This window comes from Schistocerca cancellata, chromosome 4 (assembly GCF_023864275.1).
Source record: "Schistocerca cancellata isolate TAMUIC-IGC-003103 chromosome 4, iqSchCanc2.1, whole genome shotgun sequence".
Lineage (NCBI taxonomy): Eukaryota > Metazoa > Arthropoda > Insecta > Orthoptera > Acrididae > Schistocerca > Schistocerca cancellata.
This window is the reverse complement of record NC_064629.1, coordinates 747113959-747135988: the sequence shown is the minus strand read 5'-3', so window position 1 is coordinate 747135988 and position 22030 is coordinate 747113959. Positions and strand designations below refer to the sequence as shown.

At 39.4% G+C, this 22030-nt stretch overlaps 1 protein-coding gene across 1 annotated transcript in view; it reads left to right on the top strand.

The window, feature by feature from the left end:
* Positions 1 to 22030, top strand: part of LOC126184085 (mitochondrial glutamate carrier 1-like) — a 185246-nt gene that overhangs the window by 132376 nt on the left and 30840 nt on the right. The window contains exon 6 of the mRNA XM_049926440.1: positions 924 to 1060. Within this exon, the coding sequence (XP_049782397.1) occupies positions 924 to 1060 (137 nt within the window). The remainder of the gene's footprint in view (positions 1 to 923; positions 1061 to 22030) is intronic.

Sequence of the window (22030 nt, the reverse complement as noted above, 5' to 3'; positions counted from 1 at the left end):
TATAGCATTGGGACCTTGCTCTAGCCAAACACAATACAGAATGTTTGAGAAATCGACTCTTTACCCTCCATAATCACACTCAAAATGCTGATGTCATTATGATTCTTTACACATTTGGACTCTCAGAGAGGAGGAACTCTGTAATTGCTGCTACCAAATCAATCATCAGCACACAAGCATTCAATTTACAGTTGAAATAGTGAAATATTGCATACTGCCTTTTCATGAAGTAGTTGTAAATAGAACCCTAAAGAACACATTTGCATACAGCCTATACAGGAACATAACCAACACCATTTGAGTGAAAGAATTCTGCCCCATTCTGTAGAAATCAACGTGGAAAGTGTGAAAAAGATGATGACAGAAAAGCTACCATTTCATCTCTGTGGCTAACGCCAACTAAAGTCCATTAAAATGTGCAATTTGATGTCTTCCTCGTCTTTGGAATGTCCAGAAATTGTGGAAAGCTGCAACCATTTAGGACTAAATGCTGCTCCTGTATACCTTTCTTGGAAGTGTGACAATGCACAATATACCAGTCATGTCATTGTGTTTGGAATTCACTTTACTACAAGAGATTTGTGTTTATGGAAGTTAAAACATAATTTAATATTCCTAAAATGATAAAGTTCATGGTGCTTATGGTTAATTATGATGAATATTAGTTGCTGAAGTTTGCAAGTTATACCTGTGTTACGCATTATCAGTGTGTTATGAACCTTTTTTTTATAAGCATAAGTACCAAGTAGCACCCAGCAGTGTTCTACAGTACATTTTTTTATGGTATTTGAAAAGATAATTGATAAATATGAACGATATTAGATTGCTTAGGTAAACAGTTTTACCACTAACAAAGCTGCTGCTTGTAGTTCATTCTCTAATGATTACCTCAAATTTATAGTTATATTCTCATGGTTTGACAGAAAGAAATTGCCATTGGGACGTGAGATGCTGGCTGGCGGTCTAGCAGGCCTTTGCCAAATAATTATTACAACACCAATGGAGTTACTAAAAATCCAGTTACAGGATGCAGGAAGACTTGCAGCTCATGCAAAAGAAGGTAAGAAAAAAATTGAAAGATGTTAGAAATGAATACTGTACAGTAGTGATATTTGTAGTGCAAAATTGGTCTATACAGGTTTCATGTATAACTAATGCATAAATCAACTATGTACATTATTACGAAGTGAGTTTGATAATTCTTAGTGTGAGAGAAAGACAGTGTTAATGATAGGCAGCATTATCTGGTTGTATGGCTTACATTTTTACAGAGTAATTTATTTCATGCAGGTGCTTCTGTAGCTGGACAGTATGTCTCTACTGTATAACTGCTGACAGTGGTACTTTAGTGAATTTAATAATGGTAGATCTTATTGTTTTTCTCTTTATATTCTCTTGGGGGGCATAAACAGTGAAGTTAAAACTTAGTTATAACTTCAAATTTCACAACAAAACCTCCCTTGAGCACATCACATATCCTGACTCTTCATCTACATGTTTAGTTCTCTTTAATTTTATAGTATATATTTTGTTTTGGTATTTTAACTAAATCCATGTTTTGGACACTATGCTAAATGTCTCATTATCAAGCTTTGCCTTTTGTAATTCGTTTTATAGCTGATTCAGAAAATATGCTGTCATTACTTTATGCCTCAATCAATGTACAGAGTGAAATGGTGACTTTGCACTGCTATGTTAAGCAAAGCTAGATAGGACAGCTGTTACACCTGCAAGAGGACCTACAGAAGCAGAATAGGGATCTGCAAAATCAAATTGCAGCACAAGACGATGTGGGTTTGTACTGACAAATGTTGAATACGACAGACAGTTTTCACACTGAGAGTCTAATGTGGTTTCCACTCCATAAATGAAAAACACAAATACTGAAGTTCCTGCTGGAGAAGCCTGAACTGTTTTTCAGTGTTAGATGTGGCATTCGCAGTAGTAGTATTATTATCGATTATACAAAAGTTTGCTGTGGCGGTTAACAGCTTGGATGCCTGAGCTGTCGAAATGGTGTCAGATGTGTTACATTAAAACCACACTCACAATAATCGTACCTTCACTTGAACCAACAAATCCAACAAGTTCTTCAGTTTGAGCACATCAGCGTTAGATCACCATAAGAATTCTGGTGACATCTGAGGAGCATCATGGAAGAGGAAGCACTGTCAAATTAAACACTATGGCATATTCAATTAATGTAAACCATCACTTTCAGTGAAAACAGGGGTGGTGGTGTGTGGGAAGATCTACATTAATTCTGCGCTTGCAGTAGCGGGCTATATTGGGACATGCATGTACCTCACTGGTGACACAGGGAGGTCCTTTTCAGTGAACCAGGTAGCTAGGGACATCAACACTGGGGAGAATGCAGCTATATGGCATGAACAACAGATTAAGGCGGAGGGAGGGGAGGAATCTGTGCTCACTACAGGGTGACAGGGTGAGTGGCTGGTTGTTACACAGTCGCATCACTTAAGACCGAGAGTCAATTTGGAGGCTGGCCACACCCATTCACTCTTTCAGTGGACAGGTGGCAACTCCTTCAGCAGGATCTGAGCAGGCATGTGGGGAGAGGAATTTACTAGTTCTCAGGAGCTCTAATATAAGTTGTGGTGTCTCTGCCGAGGTTCTCATCCCAAATGTGAGGGAACCCCTGCCCGCAACTATCACGGGTGCGGGATGCAACAGTCTGCAAATTGTAGCTCATTTTGGCACCAGTAATGCCTGTCTGGGTTCTGAAGACATCCTCAGCTTCTACAGGTTGGTGGTGGAAGTGAAGACTGCTGGCTTTGCTCACAGGCTGCAAGCAGAGCTAACAATTTGCAGCATCATACCTACAGTCGATTGGGGTCCTTTGGTTTGGAGCTGAGTGGAGGGCTTCAACCAGAGGCTCCATCGATTCTGTGATGGTCGTGGCTGCAGATTTCTGGACCTGCGTTATGGGGTGGAGAATTGTTGGAATCCACTTAGAGAGGTCCGGGGTGCACTACACAAAGGAAGCAGCTACGCACGTAGCAGAGAACTTGTGGAGAGCATATGGGGTATTTAACACTAGGTGGTAGTTAGAGGGCCTCTGATGAATGTCACCAGTCAGTACATAGATTGTGAAATGAGATCACATTCAAAGTAGAGACAATTTAAGTGTCAAAATTTTTACAGTGAATTGTCAAAGTATTCTTTAAAAAGTTCTTGAAATTATTGCCTTCTGGGAAAGTTGTAATGCTCCAGTTATTCCTAGGACCAGGAGCTGACCGAAACCCAAAGTAGAAAGCTCTGAAACATATATCACAAAGACAGATCAAACATCATAGGAAGTAGTGTTCATTGCTGTTGATCAAAATATTGTTTGTTGAGGTCAAATTTGATTCCGACTGTGAAGTTATCTGGACGCGAGTAGCAGGCCTAGATGTTCTCAAGTTCATTATTGGATGTTCTTGCTGGTCACCTGATTCCACCATAACAGTTGTAGAATCATTCAAGAAAAGTCTATGCTCAGTAGTGTGGAAATACCCAGATCGTGCAGTATTGTTTGGAGATGACTTTAATCTACTGAGTATAGACTTGGACGTCTATGAAGTCACTGCAGGTGGTAAGGACGGACAGAGAGACAGACAATGTTGTGACCACATTTTCTGCAAAACTGCCTTGAACAACTAGTTAAATGACCCACATGCAATGGAAATATTTTAGGCCTTGTAGCTATAAAAAGGCCAGACCTCATTGACAATGTCAGTGCCTAGTAAGTGGATTAAAGATGGAAAAGACGCTCCATGGTTTAATAATCAAATTTGTAAAATGCTGTGGAGATGGAGATTGTTGCACTCTCAGTTCAAAAAAGAACACGCAAATGTTGGCAGGCAAAAATTAGTAGAAATTAACAACTCTTCCACCATCTTACTTTAGTGAGAGATTTGCATAGAACCCGAGAATACTTAAGTCGTTCGTAAAATCGCTAAGCGGGTCGAAGGCTTCTGCCTGGTCATATGTCGACCAGCCTAGATTGGCGATAGAAGACAGCAAAAGAAAAGCTGAAGTATTAAATTTCAGATTTAAGAAATCATTCATACAGGAGAATTGTACAAACATACCGTTGTTTGACTGTTGTACAGACTCCTGCATAGAGGACATAGAAAAATACATCCATGGCATAGAGAAGCAGCTGAGAGCTGAAATCAAATTAGTCAGTAGGTCCAGATGGAATCCCAATTTGATTTTACAGAGAGTACTCTACAGCATTAGTACTTACTTGCTTGCATTTATCTCGAATCTCATACCCAATGCAAAGTCCCTAGTGACTGCTAAAATGCCCAGGAGATTCCTGTATATAAGAAAGCTAAAAGAACAGACCAGCATAATTACAGACCAATAACGGTAACGTCAGTATGCTGCAGTATTCTTGAGCATATTCTGAATTCAGATACAAAAAAATTCCATGAGTCAGAAAAGCTTCTGTCCACAAACCAAAGGAATGGAGGGTAACAAGCAGATTCCATATTCCTGAATCTCAAGAAAGCAATAGACGCAGTCCACTGCAGACTGTTGATGAAGGTCTGAGCATATGGATTTAGGTTACCACGTATGTGAGTGGCTCAAAGATTTTTTATGTAACAGAACCCTGTACATTGTCCTCTATGGTGAGTGTTCATCAGAGACAAGGGTAACCCTAGGAGTGCTCCAGGCAAGTGTGATAAGACCACATAAATGACCTGATGGGCAGGGTCAATGGCAGTTTATGGCTGTTTGCTGGTGATGATGTGATGTACGTGAGGGTATCACCATTGAGTGGCAGTAGTAGTATATCTACATATACAGGGGCTGTTCAAAAAGTTTCGATTATTAGAAAAAATAGAGCAAAGAATTTGCATCAAATTTTGTGTGAAAAATGGAATAAAGTGCTCTAAAACACTTCAAATGTTGACAGTGGCATATTGTGAATCTGCTCCAAGTAATAAAAAAAATAAATAAATAAATAAAAATAAATAAATAAATAAAAATAAATAAATAAATAAAAATAAATAAATAAATAAAAATAAATAAATAAATAAAAATAAATAAATAAATAAAAATAAATAAATAAAAAAAATAAATAAATAAAAAAATAAATAAAAAAAAATAAATAAATAAAAAAAATAAATAAATAAAAAAATAGTTCACAAGCTGTACAATGTCTTTCAAGATGGCCGAGAAGATGCCAATGACATACCCCCCCCCCACATAAACAGATGTGAAGAAAATTGTTTTGGAAAATCATTGAATTACCGTAAGAGAAGTTGCTGAGGATGTTGGCATATCGGTTGGCTCATGTCGTGCAATTTTATCGGATATTTTGGGTATGAGACTTGGGTCAGTGGAGTTTGATCCAAAACTTCTCAATTTTGATGAGAAGAACCGTCTCATTAGCATTGTTCAGGAGCTCTTGAATGATGTCAGTGATGATCCTGATTTGCTCAAAAGGGTCATAATTGGTTACGAAACATGGGTTTACGGTTATGATGTTTATACCAAAGCCCAATCGCCGCAATGAAAGCATACCTGAGAGCCAAGACTGAGAAAAGCACGCCTAGTTTGATCAAATGTCAAAGTTTTGCTCACAGTGTAACCCCTCCCCCATTACCATGGTGTAGTGCATCATTAATATTTGCCTCAAGGTCTTACGGTCAATAAGGAGTATTACTTTGATGTTACGCGCCATTTGTGAGAAGCAATACACAAAAAAGTCCAGAATTGTGGAAAAACAATTCATGGATTTTGTATGTTGACAATGCACCTGCTTATTCATCATTGCTTGTGAGAGATTTTTTGGCCAAAAACCACACAATCGTGCCTTGGCCATAATATTCACCGTATTTGGCCCCATGTGACTTTTTCCTGTTCCCAAAACTGAAGAGACTTATGAAAGTACAAAGATTTTCCACGATTGAGGAAATACAAACTGTCACTGGAAGTACTCAAGACTGTGCCAAAAAGTGCTTATGAGAAGTGCTTTGAGGATTGGAAGAAGCATTGGCACTAGTGTATTGTATCATGGAGGGATTGCTTTGAAGAGGACAATAAGAATATTGATGAATAAATAAATATTTTTTCATAAAAATATGAAGTCACCTTACTTTTTGAATAAACTTCATACATCTATGTGATTACTCTGCAATTGACAAGGTGATTTACAATTTATAGTTCATGTGATGATGCGCAGCTTGCTGCGAACATAGAAAAATCTAAGATAATGCAATAGAGTAGGAAAAACAATCTTGTAATGTTTGAATACAGCATTAGTATGGCACTGCTAGACACACACGCCTTGTTCCATGTTTATAAGAAGTGTATTAAGGAATTGCAATAAGACTGGTCCATGGTGAAAATGTATGAAATTAATAATACAGTACAGCAAAACAGAAACAAAAAAAGTAGTTTTTAATATAATTAGCTACATTTTAAAATGTTAAAAGATATGCTTAAAATAATTGTTCCCAATGCCAGACACTTTGTATGAGTAAAACACACACACACACACACACACACACACACACACAGTATAAAAAACAAAACAACACAAAATATTAAATACCAAAACCAATGTTGTTAAAATAACAAATCATGACTCATTTTTTGCAGCGTATACAAAGTAGACAATAGTGTCACTGTCTGCACATGCACTGCAGGAGGAACACTGCACCCAATTTTTCTAGTCTTCCTAGAAAGTCCTCCACAAATAAGGCACTCTGTCTCATACCTATTCTCTTCCATTGTTACCTTCATCATCGTTAATAAAGTTGAACTTTCATTTTGGTAGGTTCTGTGTGTCCCTTTTTACTTCCTCCATTAGAATCATTTGGCATTTTTGAAGTCTTTGGAAGTAGAAGGTACAGCTGTATCGATAGACTTTGGAAGGGTTCAGTCTATACGGCTATTACCCACTTGCACTGCTGTGAGAAGCTGATCAGATTCATCAACAGCCGAGGTGTGTCTGGTGTTAGATGATGGGAGGAAATCCAAATCTGTGAAAATATTTTTATTTAGTGGACAGGTGCCAGTGTATTGGAATCCTGCTTTTCTAGCTGCCTCGTGCATATTTTGGAGAAAGCAGGGGAAACTAATCCGCAAATATCCTTATGAGTTATCTTCAGCCCCAACCTCCCATATTTTCTCATCCAGACCTCATGTGCTGCATTGAATTCACTTTTGAAAGGCCTCGTCACTGTACAGTCAAATGACTGGAGCTTATGTGCAGTGTGTAGTGGCAAACTAAGCATATGAATGTGGTGTTTCCTGGCAAATAGCAAAACTTGAAGATATTTGTGAGTAGTACAAACCATTCAAGAGGCAAGATGGATTAAAATGTTTCTTTATTTAACACAGCTGTTTCAACAGACTTTGCTGTTATCTTCAGGTCTTAAAATCTTGTTTTGCAAAACATGTTACTTTTATGATAAACCTCACGCACAAGATGTCCAATGGATAAAGATCAGCACATAATAAAAAGTTTGTCATCGCTAAAACATTTAAAAACATAAAGCGCATTGTGAAAAAAGCCATGTCCATATACAAATTGCGCACAGATGCTAGTTACATCATATCATGTTGATACAAACCATTTTTGCAACATTTCGTCCACGTTCACCTGAAGGGAGTTTACTGACCTTCTTTTTACCCTTAACAGTTAACACTTTTGTAGTGTCCTGTTTCATCACAACCATATATTCTGTTTGGTGGGAACGAGAATTTGCCTGTTAGTTCCTCCAATTTGGCATAAAAAGCACTCGTTTTCTCTCTGTCGAAACTATATCCTCTTTGAAGGCCAGCAGATTAAGCACAATGTACGGAAAATTCGGAATGCTGTTTCATGAAACCTTGAAAAAATTTGTGGCCTGCAGTTTTCTTGTTCCTATTGATTTGATGTCGCAACTTCAAATATTCTGCTGAATCATAATTTTGAAAACTGTGTTTTGTTTATGGCCAAAAAAACAGTTGTCTAAATACTTAAGATGTTTGATTAGCTCATGTGCCAATTTATCAGTGAAACTGTTTTTAAGTCTGTCCCGAGGAGGTGCCACTGTCGTACATTCCCCTCTTTTAAGAACGGTAACGCATTCTCATAATGAGCTTTTAGGCACAGAAAAGTTTCCTGCTGTTTCCCTGGTACAGAATTTTCCAGCTAAAACACCATCGGCCCTCACAACATTTTGATTTCTTTGAAGCTGACATTCTGTGAATAAGCCCAAAAAAAAATGAGACAGTTTCAGTATATTTGTTCATGGAACTGATTTTTCTATCTGGTGTTGGGCACAAGCGTATTGTCAGGGACTGGGACCGACATGATGGGTTTAATCCTTAGCTTACCATGTCAGTTTATGTCACAATCTGTCCCAGGAGTGGTCTGACACAGCTATGTTCAATAGCCATGAAAAATTGCATTCAGCAACTTCAGTAAAGCTGTTCAGTTTTCTATGTAAAAGGTTACATTAATACCACACAAAAAATATATTGAAATAAATTTTGAAGTTTTTTTAAAGGCATTTAAACAGAAAACTGCACAAAATGAACACGATATTAGATGATGATGATGCACTCTTCATTTTAATTTTCTTGTATTTTTATTGTTCATTATACATGTCGTAATAGAAACACCAGTTTCCATAAAACCGTCAAAAAATCAAAATTACACTAGTAATTTTTAGGTTTTTACTTTCCTTCTTGGAGGTTTTCTTTACGCTTGCTGGTAATTTTGGTAGAGTGTTCTAGTTAGATTGCCTTCTTGCAATGATGGCAAATATAAGGCATTTTTCTCTTCTTTTATGGGTCACAGGTGGAGCATGTTTTTCGTTGTTCCAGTAATTCTATGACTACTTCTACTTTTGGTTCAGCTACACTCAAAACACAGTGAATGGATGCACGAAGTTCATGGGGTATGTGATAGTTGTTGACTCACTTTATATCAGTGGTGTCACCAACGAGTTCACAAGCTTCTTCAAAAAATGAAAATGGCTCACCTGAGAATTAGTTTTTGTAGGAATTGTGAAGGACAAAGGCATTCACCCCACTCATGTCCAGCATGCAGAAAAATAATGCCATTGGCCATTGTTGGAAGAGGCTTCAGCAACCAGCAATATTTGTTTCGATGTAATATGCTCACGTTCAGAAGAAAAAGGACACCTTGAATGGCTAGAGATAGGATGTTCATATTCACAGGACATGTACATTAGTATGTTCTACAAAAATGATTAGCATTTGAACCCTGTCAGCCCTGGGTTGGAGGTCAACATCGATATTGCAGCGCAACACCACCTACTGGTAAAATGTGCCTGCAGCTCTCATATAGTCACTATAAAACGAAGGTAATAGATCAGTGTGACTTGAGCAGACGTGCAGGATGCCTCACATACATATGCGCAAACCATACTGTCAAATCAGTGAGTCTGAAAGGTGACTCGTTAATGGCATGAGAAAATGTGATGCAGCCATCCAGGAAATTGTTGCTCCTGTGGAAGAAAGAATTTCGGCAGTACAATGAGAGTGTGCAGAATGGTTCACAGAAGGCTGTAAAACATGGCGAGGTGGGTCAGGTTGCATCAGCCAGACAAGCCCCTGAGAAGATACACCTCATTCGAATGGCATTGCAGGACAGATCTGCATCATCCTCAACTCTGGCGGCACAGTGGAACAGTGTAGTACATCTTACACTAACAGGGGTGAGAGTATGTCACCATTTATAATGGCATGGGTCACATGCGCATCATCCACTTCTCCGCCTACCTTTGACGAATGTGCATAAACATGCTAGACAGCAATGGTGTATGGATCAGCATCACTGGGGACAGGAATGACATCAGATAGTGTCTCCAAATGAATACAGGTTCTGTTTGTTTGAAAATTATGACTGTATTTTGGTTCGCTGCAGTCGGGAAGAGCGGCATCAGTGACTGTATTTGCGTAAGACATAAAACACAAGCTCAAGGCCTTATGGCGTGGGCTGCTATTGGGTACAACCAACAAATCCCAGTTGGTGTATATCCAGGGCACTGTGACCAGTGTGACATACATGAATGACATCCTCCAACCTGTAGCCACACTCTTTCTGCACATCATCCCAGATGCCATTTTTCAGCAAGTCAATGCACAACCACATGTCGCTGCATGAACACACACCTTCTTGGTGTCGCAGTATGTCAGCCTTTTGCCCTGGTCCGCCAGATCACCAGACTTGTCACCAATCAAAAATGTGTGGGTATAGTCTGTCGGTAAACTGAAGAGCGAGCGAGCGAGTCCCCGCTCCGCCCACCCAGCTACGTCACGAGGCGCTTCTACAGCCTGTTTCACAACGTAGTACCGACCCTGCCGCGGCGCGCGCTTTAAATCTATGGCGACGCCGGGTACAGATACGTCCCGGTTGCGTTTATTTTTAGACAAATGCGTGAAGACCATAAGAAATATAAAATACGATAGCTTCTTCCGAAACACAACATTATAGAGTAAATAATATTAACATAAGAACGGATGTCAGGACTCTACTAGAAACATAGAACCCAGTGCCTGTTCATGTGAATGTATGTTTGTCTATTTGCTATTCGTAAGACGAACCCCATATAATGCAAGCAATGTGTAGAATTTAAGGATTGATCTTACATTGTGTTTCTACTAAAAGGTAGAAGTTTTGTTTGAAGGGCTACATTGAAACTTAACACTTCTTACAAAGCGAAGATTGTTTAAAAAGTACCAGGAATTTATAATTTTGTTTGCTGTATTAGTTCGCTTTGCACTACTTTTGGTCATTGTCTTCGTAAACATGTCTGGAAAGTATGTGTACAATGTTATGGATATTGGGTATTTACTCTTTTGTCAGCTGTCAAAAAGGTTACATGTGTTTTGGTAGCATCAAAGATTATTTGTTCTGTAAAAAAAAAAAAAAAAAAAAAAAAAAAAAAAAAAAAAAAAAAAAAACAGATTAGAGAATCTGTATTAAATTTTTTTATAAGAATGGAATAAAGTGTACGAAAATTTTAGAAATGTTAAATATTACTTTTCGTGAGTCTGTTATGAGTAAACCAAGGGCATACAAGTGGTATAAACATTTCAAAGTAGGCCTTAAAAGACAGCGATTTCACAAGTGTGGATGAGATTAAAAATGTACAGTTAAGAGATCTACAAACTATACCGACGAAACAGTTCCTAAAGTGTTTAGGGAATTGGAAAAAGCACTGGCATAAGTGTATAGTATGTAAATGGGAATATTTTGAAGAGGACAACATTGATGTAGATTGACAAAGTTCTTACCAAAAAATAAAAATTAATGTGTGAAGGCACCTCGTATGTCAAACCTCTCACTTAGATGTCCAGAATCGGTGTACATGTTTCGAAGGAAATTTCAGCTCTGTTAGAGCAGCTAATGCGCACATGTTTTAAGCAATATGTCTTAGAATCAGGTGAGTAGTAACCGAGATAGAGATTTAGCGACAGAATACATTTCCACAAGTATCAAAAGTTTTACATGATTGTGAAACTGTTTATAACGATGGGTTTCTTCCAAAATTATTAGGTTTCTTTCGTGGCGATTCCAGTAAACGACGCAGCTTATTTTCGCGTTCCTTCCTTATGCGTCCTATTGTGGCGAGGCTGACCCTTGCATAAAATTGCAGACGCTTGATTAGGACCGGTGGTAATATTACCCAACAGTTCTTTTTGTGTCGTCTCTTTAACACGCGTTGTAGTAACATTAGAGACGATTGAACTTCTGGATACTGAAGTATATCAGTGAGTATACAAAGTTAACTGACTGACACTGGCAGCACCCCGATCTACGCCGCTAGAGAGGTATGGGGCAACTGGTTTTGGGTGCCCCTGTAGGCCGGTTGCAGGGTTCTTCCGGGAAAGTCCACTTCCCCCACCAAAAGCGCTGCTCGCTCTTGAGTTTACAGACAGACTATATATGGTGAAACAACAGGTGTAGTGCTGTGAATCAATGCCAACCACCACAAATGCACTTTGGAACCAGGTGACTGCAGTATTGATGGCTATACCACAGGATGTCATTTGCACCTTATACTTGTCGATGTCATCATGCAGGGACACGTTATCATGGCCCATGGTGACCTTGTGCCTACTGGGCAGCAGGACACATACTGAACTGAGGTTACTGAATTGCTAATCATTTCTGCAGAACATATTAATGTACATGTTCTGTGAATATGAACATCCTATATGTAGTCATTCAACATTTTGTGTTTTTTGTGAACATGTGTGTATTTCTAGCGGAACCTTTTGCTAAAGATACAGTCTCTACACATTTGTCTTCCTCGCTGTGATCACTTGTTTCATTCAAGGAATATACTGATGGAAAAACAAATTTGTCTTCACTTTTGCACTATTTCTATTCTGAATGACAATTCACCTTCAGTTTCGTTGTCACTGTCTCATCCAACATTATTTCCTAAACTGTCCTCAAACCACTTTAAAACTGTATTCTCCAAGCCAGGGTCTGGAACATGAACAGTAAACGAACGCCTGGCTACTGGATCTGTGATTCAAAGTGCCAGGTGCGGTCTCGGAGACTGCTAGTGTGAAAACAGCAGTAATAGCTTAGGTCCATATCACATTCAAGTGCCTGCTGACAAAGGATGTCATGGCAGATTCAGGAAAAAACAACTGCAAAATGCTGGTATCTCATATCCCGCTCCTATGAATTAGCAACACAATGGACACTAGCAGTCTGAGAGACCACATCTGAGACTCGATGGGTTAAAAAAAACTTAGTGATATTTAAATACATGAAAGTTTCATTAAGAAAGGAACGCTTTCTTCTTCTTAATCTGTGCATATTTTAATTAACATTATTATAGTTTCATTAGAAGAGGGACCAAAATTCCTATAAAGATTGTGTGTGTAGCAGTAGTAACAATGGATGTTCACTTAACAAAGGGTTTATCTCCACTGACAATGGCTGAAGGAATGTGACATGAGTAACACCATGTGCGCGTGTTCCTCCACAATTGCAGAAGTCAGCTTGTGCCATCCACCACGTAAAAGGTAAATTATACCTGTCTGGCCTGGGAGCTGTCTGCTGCTGGGGCAAGCTCCCCTAAATACAGAGGCATAACACTGCAAAGCGAAGTTAACTGGAATGCGCTCATCAGGTTTGTAGTAGGAAAGTCACATGCATGACTTCGTTTTATTGGGAGGATTTTGGGAAGGTGTCATAGAGGAGCTAGTGAGTAGAATGCTAGTGCGACCCACTCTTCAGTACTTTTTGAGTGTTTGGGATCCCCACCAGGTCGGATTAAAGGAAGACATTGATTTAATTCAGATTTGATCAGCATGCAAGTATTATGGAAATGCTACATGAACACAAATGGGAATCCCTGTAGGGAAGACGATGCTTATTTCACAAGGCACTATTGCAAAAAAATTAGAGAACTGGCCTTTGACACTAATTGCACAATGGTTCTTCTGCTGCCGGCATACATTTCGCATACAGACCACAAAAATAAAATGTGAGAAATTAGGGCTCATACGGAGGCTTTTATAGGGTAGTTTTTCTCTTGCCCTATTTCGGAGTGAAACAGCAAAGGAAGTGACTGCTAGTGGTCAGTCATACCCTCTGCCATGCACCGTACGGTTGATTGTTGACTATGTATGTAGATGCAGATGAATTATTAAGGGGCTTGGATATGTGTTTTATCCTACCTCAACAATATTTATATATTTTCAAAGACATTAGAATTACATGAGTAATAGTTTAAGGCAATAGTAGACAGGATGAATAAATATGCTCTGGTGATAAATGAGGCAAAATGTGTTCCAAATCTAAAATGGGTGACATTTCTAGGTCATATGGCCTCAGCTGCTGGTATTTGTCCTTTCAAAGAGAAGATAGAGGCCATTAACAACATTCCTCAACCAACAGATTACAGCAATTAAAAATATTCCTAGGGTTCGTCAATATATACCGACATCACCTACCTGGAGCAGCAGAGATGCAGGCGCTGTTGACATTGCACCGGCTGGTAACAACATATGGCCATACAGCCAGGCATCTGTGCCATGGATGCCCATGATGCAGCACACCTTGGAAAAGATAATGGCTAGTTTGAAAAAAAGCAATCCTCTTATCTCACTCAGTCCACAATGCACCATTACCAATAGTGGTGGATGCCAACCGACATACTAGCGGGGCAACTCACCATCAGTATGTTGAGAATAGTTGGAAACCTTTGGGGTTTCTCTTCCGAAAGCTGAGAAAGGCCAAAACTAATTGGAATGCATAGAATTGAGAGCTGCTGGCCATTTATTAAGCTGTATGACACTTTTGCCTCTACGTTGAAGCTAGACCACTTGTAGTCTACACAGATCATAATTAAACACTTTTGCTTTCCACAAGATTGAGGAAGATTCCTCACCCCAGCGGTTCTGCCAGCTCGAGATTGTTGGACAATTCGCAACAGAAATAAGACATGCAAGAGGGACAGAAAATTTAGTGGCTGATTCTTTTTATTGCAGTAAATTAAAATCAACTTAGGGCAGCACAAGCTGCAGACGAACAGCTGCAACAGTAATTGCAAGACGGTTCATCAGCTCTTCAGCTCAAACAAGTTTGGTTTCTAGGCATAAAGGACCTTATTTGGTATGACATGTCTAGACCCTCACGTAGACCATTTGTGCTCAAAACGCTACAAACAGCAGTTTTTGACAGTGTTTCCAACCTCGCCTATTCAAGTACAAATGCCACCATTAGGCTGGTGACAGAGAAATTTACATTGCCCACTATCAAAGACTGTGCCTCAGGGGACACCACCTCAACGTAGCACTGTCCTTGCGGGCAAAGTGGTTTGCATGCTGCTCCTATCCTTTTCCTATCCCTAGCCCATTCTTTTTCTTTTCCTTTCCATTTCCCCCACTTAACCGATGCTGGCGGTTAAATCACGTACAGGGGTGTGGAGGAAATGCCAAGCCCAAATGCCGAACATCCAGTAAATCGTCAGTGCCTGGGCGATTAGGTGGCAGCCCCACCAAGGCAATTGGAAGCGGTGGGCCAATCATCCATCCTTCGTAAATAGCCTGATTACTGAAACCGAGATGAGAATACAAAACCGGATGGATAAACTGGTGACAACCGTTGGAATGAAAAGGAAAATGAAAATTGGCTTTTGGAACCATGAGGGAGAGTAGTAAGCTGAAACAAAAGACCAGGGAAATGAATAACTATAAGCTTGATGTCCTGGGATTGACTGAAGTGAGGTGGCCAGAATTTGGTGAATGCAGACATTGGATGGAATTAAGTTTTTATACTCAGGATGTGAAGAGTAAGGGGGACACTGGGATGGATTGGGCTATTGTTGACCAAGGCAGCAAAGAAGAGCCTATTAGAATGGAGACCTGTGACCAGTAGGATCATGACTGGCAGATTTAAGAGGAAGGTACGAAACGTGACACTCATCCAATGCTATGCCCACACACAGGCATCGGAGATTGAGGAGGAGGAGTAGTTCTATTACCTGATACTAGAGACTTTAAGGAAAGTGAGCAAGAAAGATAAACTCAGTGTTATGGTAGACATAAATGTCAAGGTTGGAGATAACAATGATATGGTGGAACAGATAATGGGGGTATATGGCTTGGGTGAAATCAGTGATAATGGGGAAAGATTTAGTGACTTTTGCGCAAGCCATGACCTTGTAATAGGAGGGACATTGTTTCCTCATCGGAGATGCCATAAAATAAGATGGATATCCCCAGATCATATTACAGAAAATCAAACTGACCACATCGCAGAATCCAGGAAGTCAGGAGGAGCCTGGAAGATGTGCGGAATAGAAGAGGAGCAGACGCAAGTAGCGACCACCATCTTGTTACTGCCAGTTTCGGAATGAAGATTGTGGCTTCCAGAAAGAAATTCGAGCCAAGGAATAGAAGATTCGAGGTAGGTAAACTGAAAGATCCACAAATAGCTGAGGGGCTCCAGCTGGAACTCTGGAATAGATTCCAGGCGCTGGAACTGGAGATGACTGAGGATAAGAGCATCGAGGAAATGTAGACAGAAGGTAAGAATACTTTTGTACGAGTGACTGCGAGACAACTTGGCTTTAGAAATCACCAGCGGAGAGATTGGATGTCCGAACATATCTGGAGGAAGATACCCATAAAAAAGAAGGCCAAGGGAAGAGCAAACCAGAGCAGGCCCAGGCAACAAAAAGCACTAGCACAATCTGATTATACAGCAGCAGATAAGGAAGTGAAAAGAGTTTAAGAAGAAACAACAAAAGATGGCTAGATGAACAGGCTGATAGAGCAGAACAGTCAGTGTGGACCTTATCAATACTCTGACTTATTCTGAAACAAAGTGTGGAGTGGCAACACACCCTCTACCTTACGTTCATTGACTTTGAAAAAGCTTTAGACTCTGTCAATTGAAGAGTCATGTGGGATACACTTGCAAAATGTGGTGTTCCAACAAAGATATCGAGGAAATGTATGAAGACTATGAATGTTAAGTATTACATAATGGAGAAATAACATAGCCTTTCCAATTTAATTCGGGAATGCGACAAAGGTGTATTCTTTCGCCAACACTATTTCTTTTGGTATTGGACCGTGTGATGAAGAGAGTGATTGGGGGGCGGAAGAGAGGTGTGCAATGGGGGATGCGGGATAGGCTCGAAGATCTTTGTTTCGCAGAAAACATCTGCTTAATGGCACAACGATATTGAGACATCAAAGAGAAACTGGCGGGATTACAGAGAGAGGCAGACGTTGCAGGCCTCAAGATAAATGTTTGCAAAACCAAAGAAATGCAGATAAATTTGACCATCGTGACTAGGCTGGCCATTAATGGAGAGAACGTAGAACTGGTCTAATCCATCCTCTAACTCAGAAGTATAGCCACAACTACAGGAGGCACTGAGGATGATGTCCGTAGTCGCATCTGCAAAGCAAATGGTGCATTTGTACAACTGTACCCTGTTTGGAGAAACAGGAACATCTCAAAGAAGGCCAAACTCCAGCTTTTCAATAGCTATGTGAAGACTGATCTGTTGTATGGTTGTGAAACTTGGAAGGTGACTAACCACATCAAAAACCAGCTCCAAGTTTTTATCGACCATTATCAACCTCTGTCTCCAGCATATTTTAAATGTGAGATGGCCAGATATAATGGCAAATGAAGATCTTTGGATGGAGACAAATCAGCAACCAATCAATATACAAATCAAGGAAAGAAAATGGATCTGGATTGTGCATACATTGAGGAAACCATATGGAGCTGTTGAAAAAGTGACATTGGACCGGAACCCTCAAGGAGTTAGAAAACGTGGGCATCCCATCAGACCTTGGAAAGGACAATCGAGAGAGAAGCTGCAGAGGATGGGAAAACCTGGAGTGAAGTGAAAAGACTAGCTATAAATTGTACCAGGTGGAGGAATTTCGTCATGACCCCATGTTCCAGAGGGAATGACAGAAACTAAGTAAAGTCAGTATTAAAGACTGCCATCAGTGCTTGATAGCATATGGAGCATGTCAGCAATGCATAGTTGCCAGAGCCAGACATATACACAAGTCTGTGGGGGAGGAGCACACAAACATTGGCTGCGTTATACTTTTATATATAAGAGAAGTCATTGTTCAATGTGGTAACCAAAATCTCCTGATGATTTACTTCACATTTTTACATGATATTCAGTCAGATGTGTAACAGGGAAATATTTTTAGCAAATATCTCAAAGTTCTTGACCCATTTTGCTCAGATTTTTACACGATACTCTAATGTTTAGACAGGCATAGGCTACAGATTTGTTTAAATATAAAGAAAAGTCTGTCTTAATGTTACTTCCAAAAATCTCAAAAATTACTTGATAGATGTACTCCAGTTATTTACAGGATGCTCTAATAACACGGTATTCCAATAGATATTCAGACTGACACTGGCAAAATATTTTAAAAAACAACAATGTACAGGTTTTCTCCTGAAACGGACTGCGAAGGAGAAAATGCTGTGCTGGTGTTCTGTTTCTGGTGGTTAGTTTTAATGATGGTAAGAGGTCATTTAAACAACTAGACGTGTTGTGTGTCCTGTATAGCATTGGCTTACTGCAAAAACATGTTAACTATGTTTTAGGAAGTATTGAGAAAACTTATTTTTTTAGTTTCTTTTTCAAGCCACAAATAATTGTCATTGCAGATATTGTCCCACTGCAGTAGTTATCTAATGATCTTCTGTAGAAAAGCTTAATGCATAACTGGCTAGTTAATGGAATTTTTTTTAGTAATGAACAGAAAATACAAAGTTGCTACACTTATAGGGTTTTGGCAGACATCATTCAAATTGTTTATCAACTTGAGCAAAGTTACATTAAAAATGCATCACAAAATAATTGGAATCAGTATAACCAGTCATTTTATTTGATCATTAAATGGTTATAAAACACTGAAGAAGTTGTATTTTTCCTGCACTTCATACATCTGTGTCACTACTGTCACTGTCTCCCCTACCAGGTTGCAGTTGAAATAGGAAGAGACTTATAGTAAGCATGAAATTCCTCAGGAATGGCTCACTTTTTGCGTAACTGTATTGGACACTTCTTTTGTCTTTCCACTTATTGGCAGAATCGTAAGATAAAGATATTGTTAGCCAGTATTTTTCATATGTAAAGGATGTCCTTTAACAAATGTGTGTATTCTTGTATTAGGTATCAAATATATTGCTTCCCCCTACTTATGCCTCCTGAGGTGATCATGAATGTAAAATTAGAGAGATTCGAGCACGCACAGAGGCTTTTCGGCAGTCGTTCTTCCCGTTTAGATAAATCCTTGAATTCTGTGTGTGTCAAATCGTGTATTGCATATGGTGAGCCTTTCTTGTTTCGAAACAGTTTTGATTTTGCTTGTCTGAATATGTTTAGCCAGCCCTGGAGAGCACAAAGATATACATATTTCTTTGCACATTCAATGGCACTATGCACACTGTCCACTTCCATGAATGAGTGATCAGATTCAAGGAACTTGGGTTCAATAATGTCTAAATTTGTTGCCTGAACCTAGTAGAGGAACAATGCAGCAATGTTTTGATTCATGTTCTGACTCCCACAGGTATCGGAGAAGAATTATACCTGGTCGAATGTGTTTAATATATTTCACGATGCAGGTACAGATTTCTGAGCTACCTCTTCTTCCGTTAAGCTCAGTACAAGCATAGCAGAATGCTTCATTTGAGTCAGAAAGTTCACAGATAGTGAAACTGTATGCACAAATTTGCAGAATTGGGGATCCTGCCTGAAACCCAGGCATAGATGCCCCTTGTTTCGTTCGAAGCTGAGCTGCTATTCCAATACAGTTGCAGAGCCTCTGCATTGCTGTTAGAATTTAGGGGGAACAGGAAGGGGACTGAGGCATGAATGGGAACTTTAATTGAGGAGGGAGGTGTGCTGGGGAGTATGTGCAATTGTCCAAAGCCACTGTGCCAGGGTGGCGTAGTGGTTACTAGTGCATCTGCCAAGTAAGCGGGAGACCTGGGCACAATTACTGGCTTCGTACAAATATCCATCCTTGCTTCAGTCTCCATTTATACATCATAGATATTTGAGACATGAAAAGGTCTCTGGAACAATGTAAATTCATTTGTGTAATGCTAGATACCTGCAAATTGCAGACACTTTGGGTAGCTGTTCCAGGGGAAAAGTTTCACTTCAGAGAATTAACTGTTAACTCCAACCAACTTGTAGATGCTGTTGTAAGGTGTCACAGTAGAAGATGGTCACAAGAAAGCATATCTTAGCAGAGACAGCAAGGTTGATACTTGGCGTCTGAGCAGTGCCAAGTGACATAAAACACTGTTTTTTCTAGCTTTAAGAGGAAAGACAGTGATGCTTAGCTTTCATCTGAACACTGTTCCTACCAAACTTGTAGTTTGTTAATGTCCAGTCCAGAAATATCCCTACATACCGAGTGTGGAGGAATCTGTGTATGGTTGGCCAGAGATGCCCTGGAGTGCAGCGATTCTCATCAGACTGGTTGAAGCCTGTAAAGTGCTGTTGGTGAGTTGATTGTAGGAAGGGAGAAATAGTGTGCTGCAACAATTCTTGAAAAACCCATGTTTTTATATTCAGACAGTTCTCTGTCAAATCATTGGGGATGCCAGACCCACGTCGCTCGTTGTCAGCCTTGGTAAGCTCTGACAGATCGCTTTCTTACTTGGAGAGCTGCTCTCAAACTCTATACTTAAAATGCTGTTAGTGTTTGCCACATCTACTAGTGGGTACACCAGGGATTCACACACTGACTTCTGTTGTGCAACCAGTTGCCTCCTTTGCTTTTTCTAATGTGTAGAATCAGCCTTCAGTGTAGTAGTTAGTCTGATTGCTAATAGTGTTAGTCAGACCCCTGAGTATCCATGAGTCTGCTGCTGCGGGCATCCTATCATGTCTCAGAGTGTGTGCTTCTTGTAGCTGCCTTGTGACAGTGTTTGGCACTGATCCATGCAATCAACCTGCCATCACTGAAAATTTTTCTTTCAGTGTTTGCTCCTAAATATTCAAAAACTGCAGTGAATATTGGCAAATATGAGATTCTGAGTCTAGGAGTATTTGTGATCAGTCTAAAGCATTTTAAAATTCAAATAACAACATTCGTTTGGAGAAACCTGAGCTTGGTGGCTTTCGAAATAAAGTGAGTAAGTGTTTCATTTCATATTCAACTGATAAGAAGTGAAGGATCATGTTAGATAGGTCATGTAGTTCTAATAATGAATCTTCTTCTACTGCTAGTGTTCCACAGGGGTCAGTTATGGAACCACTTCTGTTTTTGCTATACATAGGGTGTCGCAGGAATAATGGTCAATATTCACGGGTGTCATAGAAATGGTCAATTGAAAAAAGAGAGTCTAGTAAACGTGGTCTCTACAATGCATACATTAAGAGCTATGAGCACTCCATCTTTGATACTGGGAAACGAATCTCTTCTACTGCAGGCCCTTTGCTCTCCATATGTTGAGAGGTGGTGGTATGGACCAAAACTAGAGGAAAAATCTCCAGGTAATATGGGCTCTAAAGTGCACATCATAAGAGCTACGGGCACTTGCTCATCTTCACTATAGTGACACACATGTCTTCTGCTGAAAAAGTGTTCACAGCTCTTAAAATATGCATTTTAGAGCCCATGTTTACTAGACTTGCCTTTTTTTCCCATAGTAGCTCCTCCTAAGATGGGAAAAGATGAGATCTGTTTCACAGTATTGAAGGTGAGTGTCCTTATAGCTCTTAAGATAAGCATTTTAGAGACCATGTTTACTAGATTCTTTTGCTTTGAATGAACATTCCTGTCATGTGCCTCAATATTGACCATTCCTCCTGGAACACCTTAGATAGACGGTGATCCATCTTACACTATTAAACAGAAATAATGGTCTTTGCTGATAATGATAATCATAATCAAGCCCAACAGAGTTGCAACAACAGATGGTGCAACAAATAAAATATTTCAAAGTATTATTGATTGTTTCTCAATAAATGGACTATCATTAACTTTGGAAAAATGCAATTCATGCAATTTTATACAAGTAAATACATGTCATTGTCAATAACAATACAGCATTTGTGAAAGGAAATATGTAAAACTGAGTGATCAAAATTCCTATGGTGTATATGGATTCAAAATTACAGATGGAAATAGTGTATTATAAATATTCTCAAACATTTGAGTTCAGCAATATTTGCATTACATGTAAAAACTGGTTTTTTTGTGACAGTTGTAGAAAATTAGCTTACTTTGTATACTTTTGTCCATTGATGCAAATAGAATAACTTCCTGGAGTAATTCCTCAGACACACACACATTATTCATTGCACAGAAATGTGCTGTAAGAATACTGTTTGGTGTCCAGCCTCAAACTTAATGTAAGCAACAATTTATAAAATGAGACGTATTAACAATAGCCGCACAATACATTAGCTCACTTGTGAAGAATCGGGCACAGTTTGAAATTAATAGTAGAACAAAAACAGCCTCCACTATCCATAACTTCTCTCACTCTTTCCGAGAAGTGAGAAAA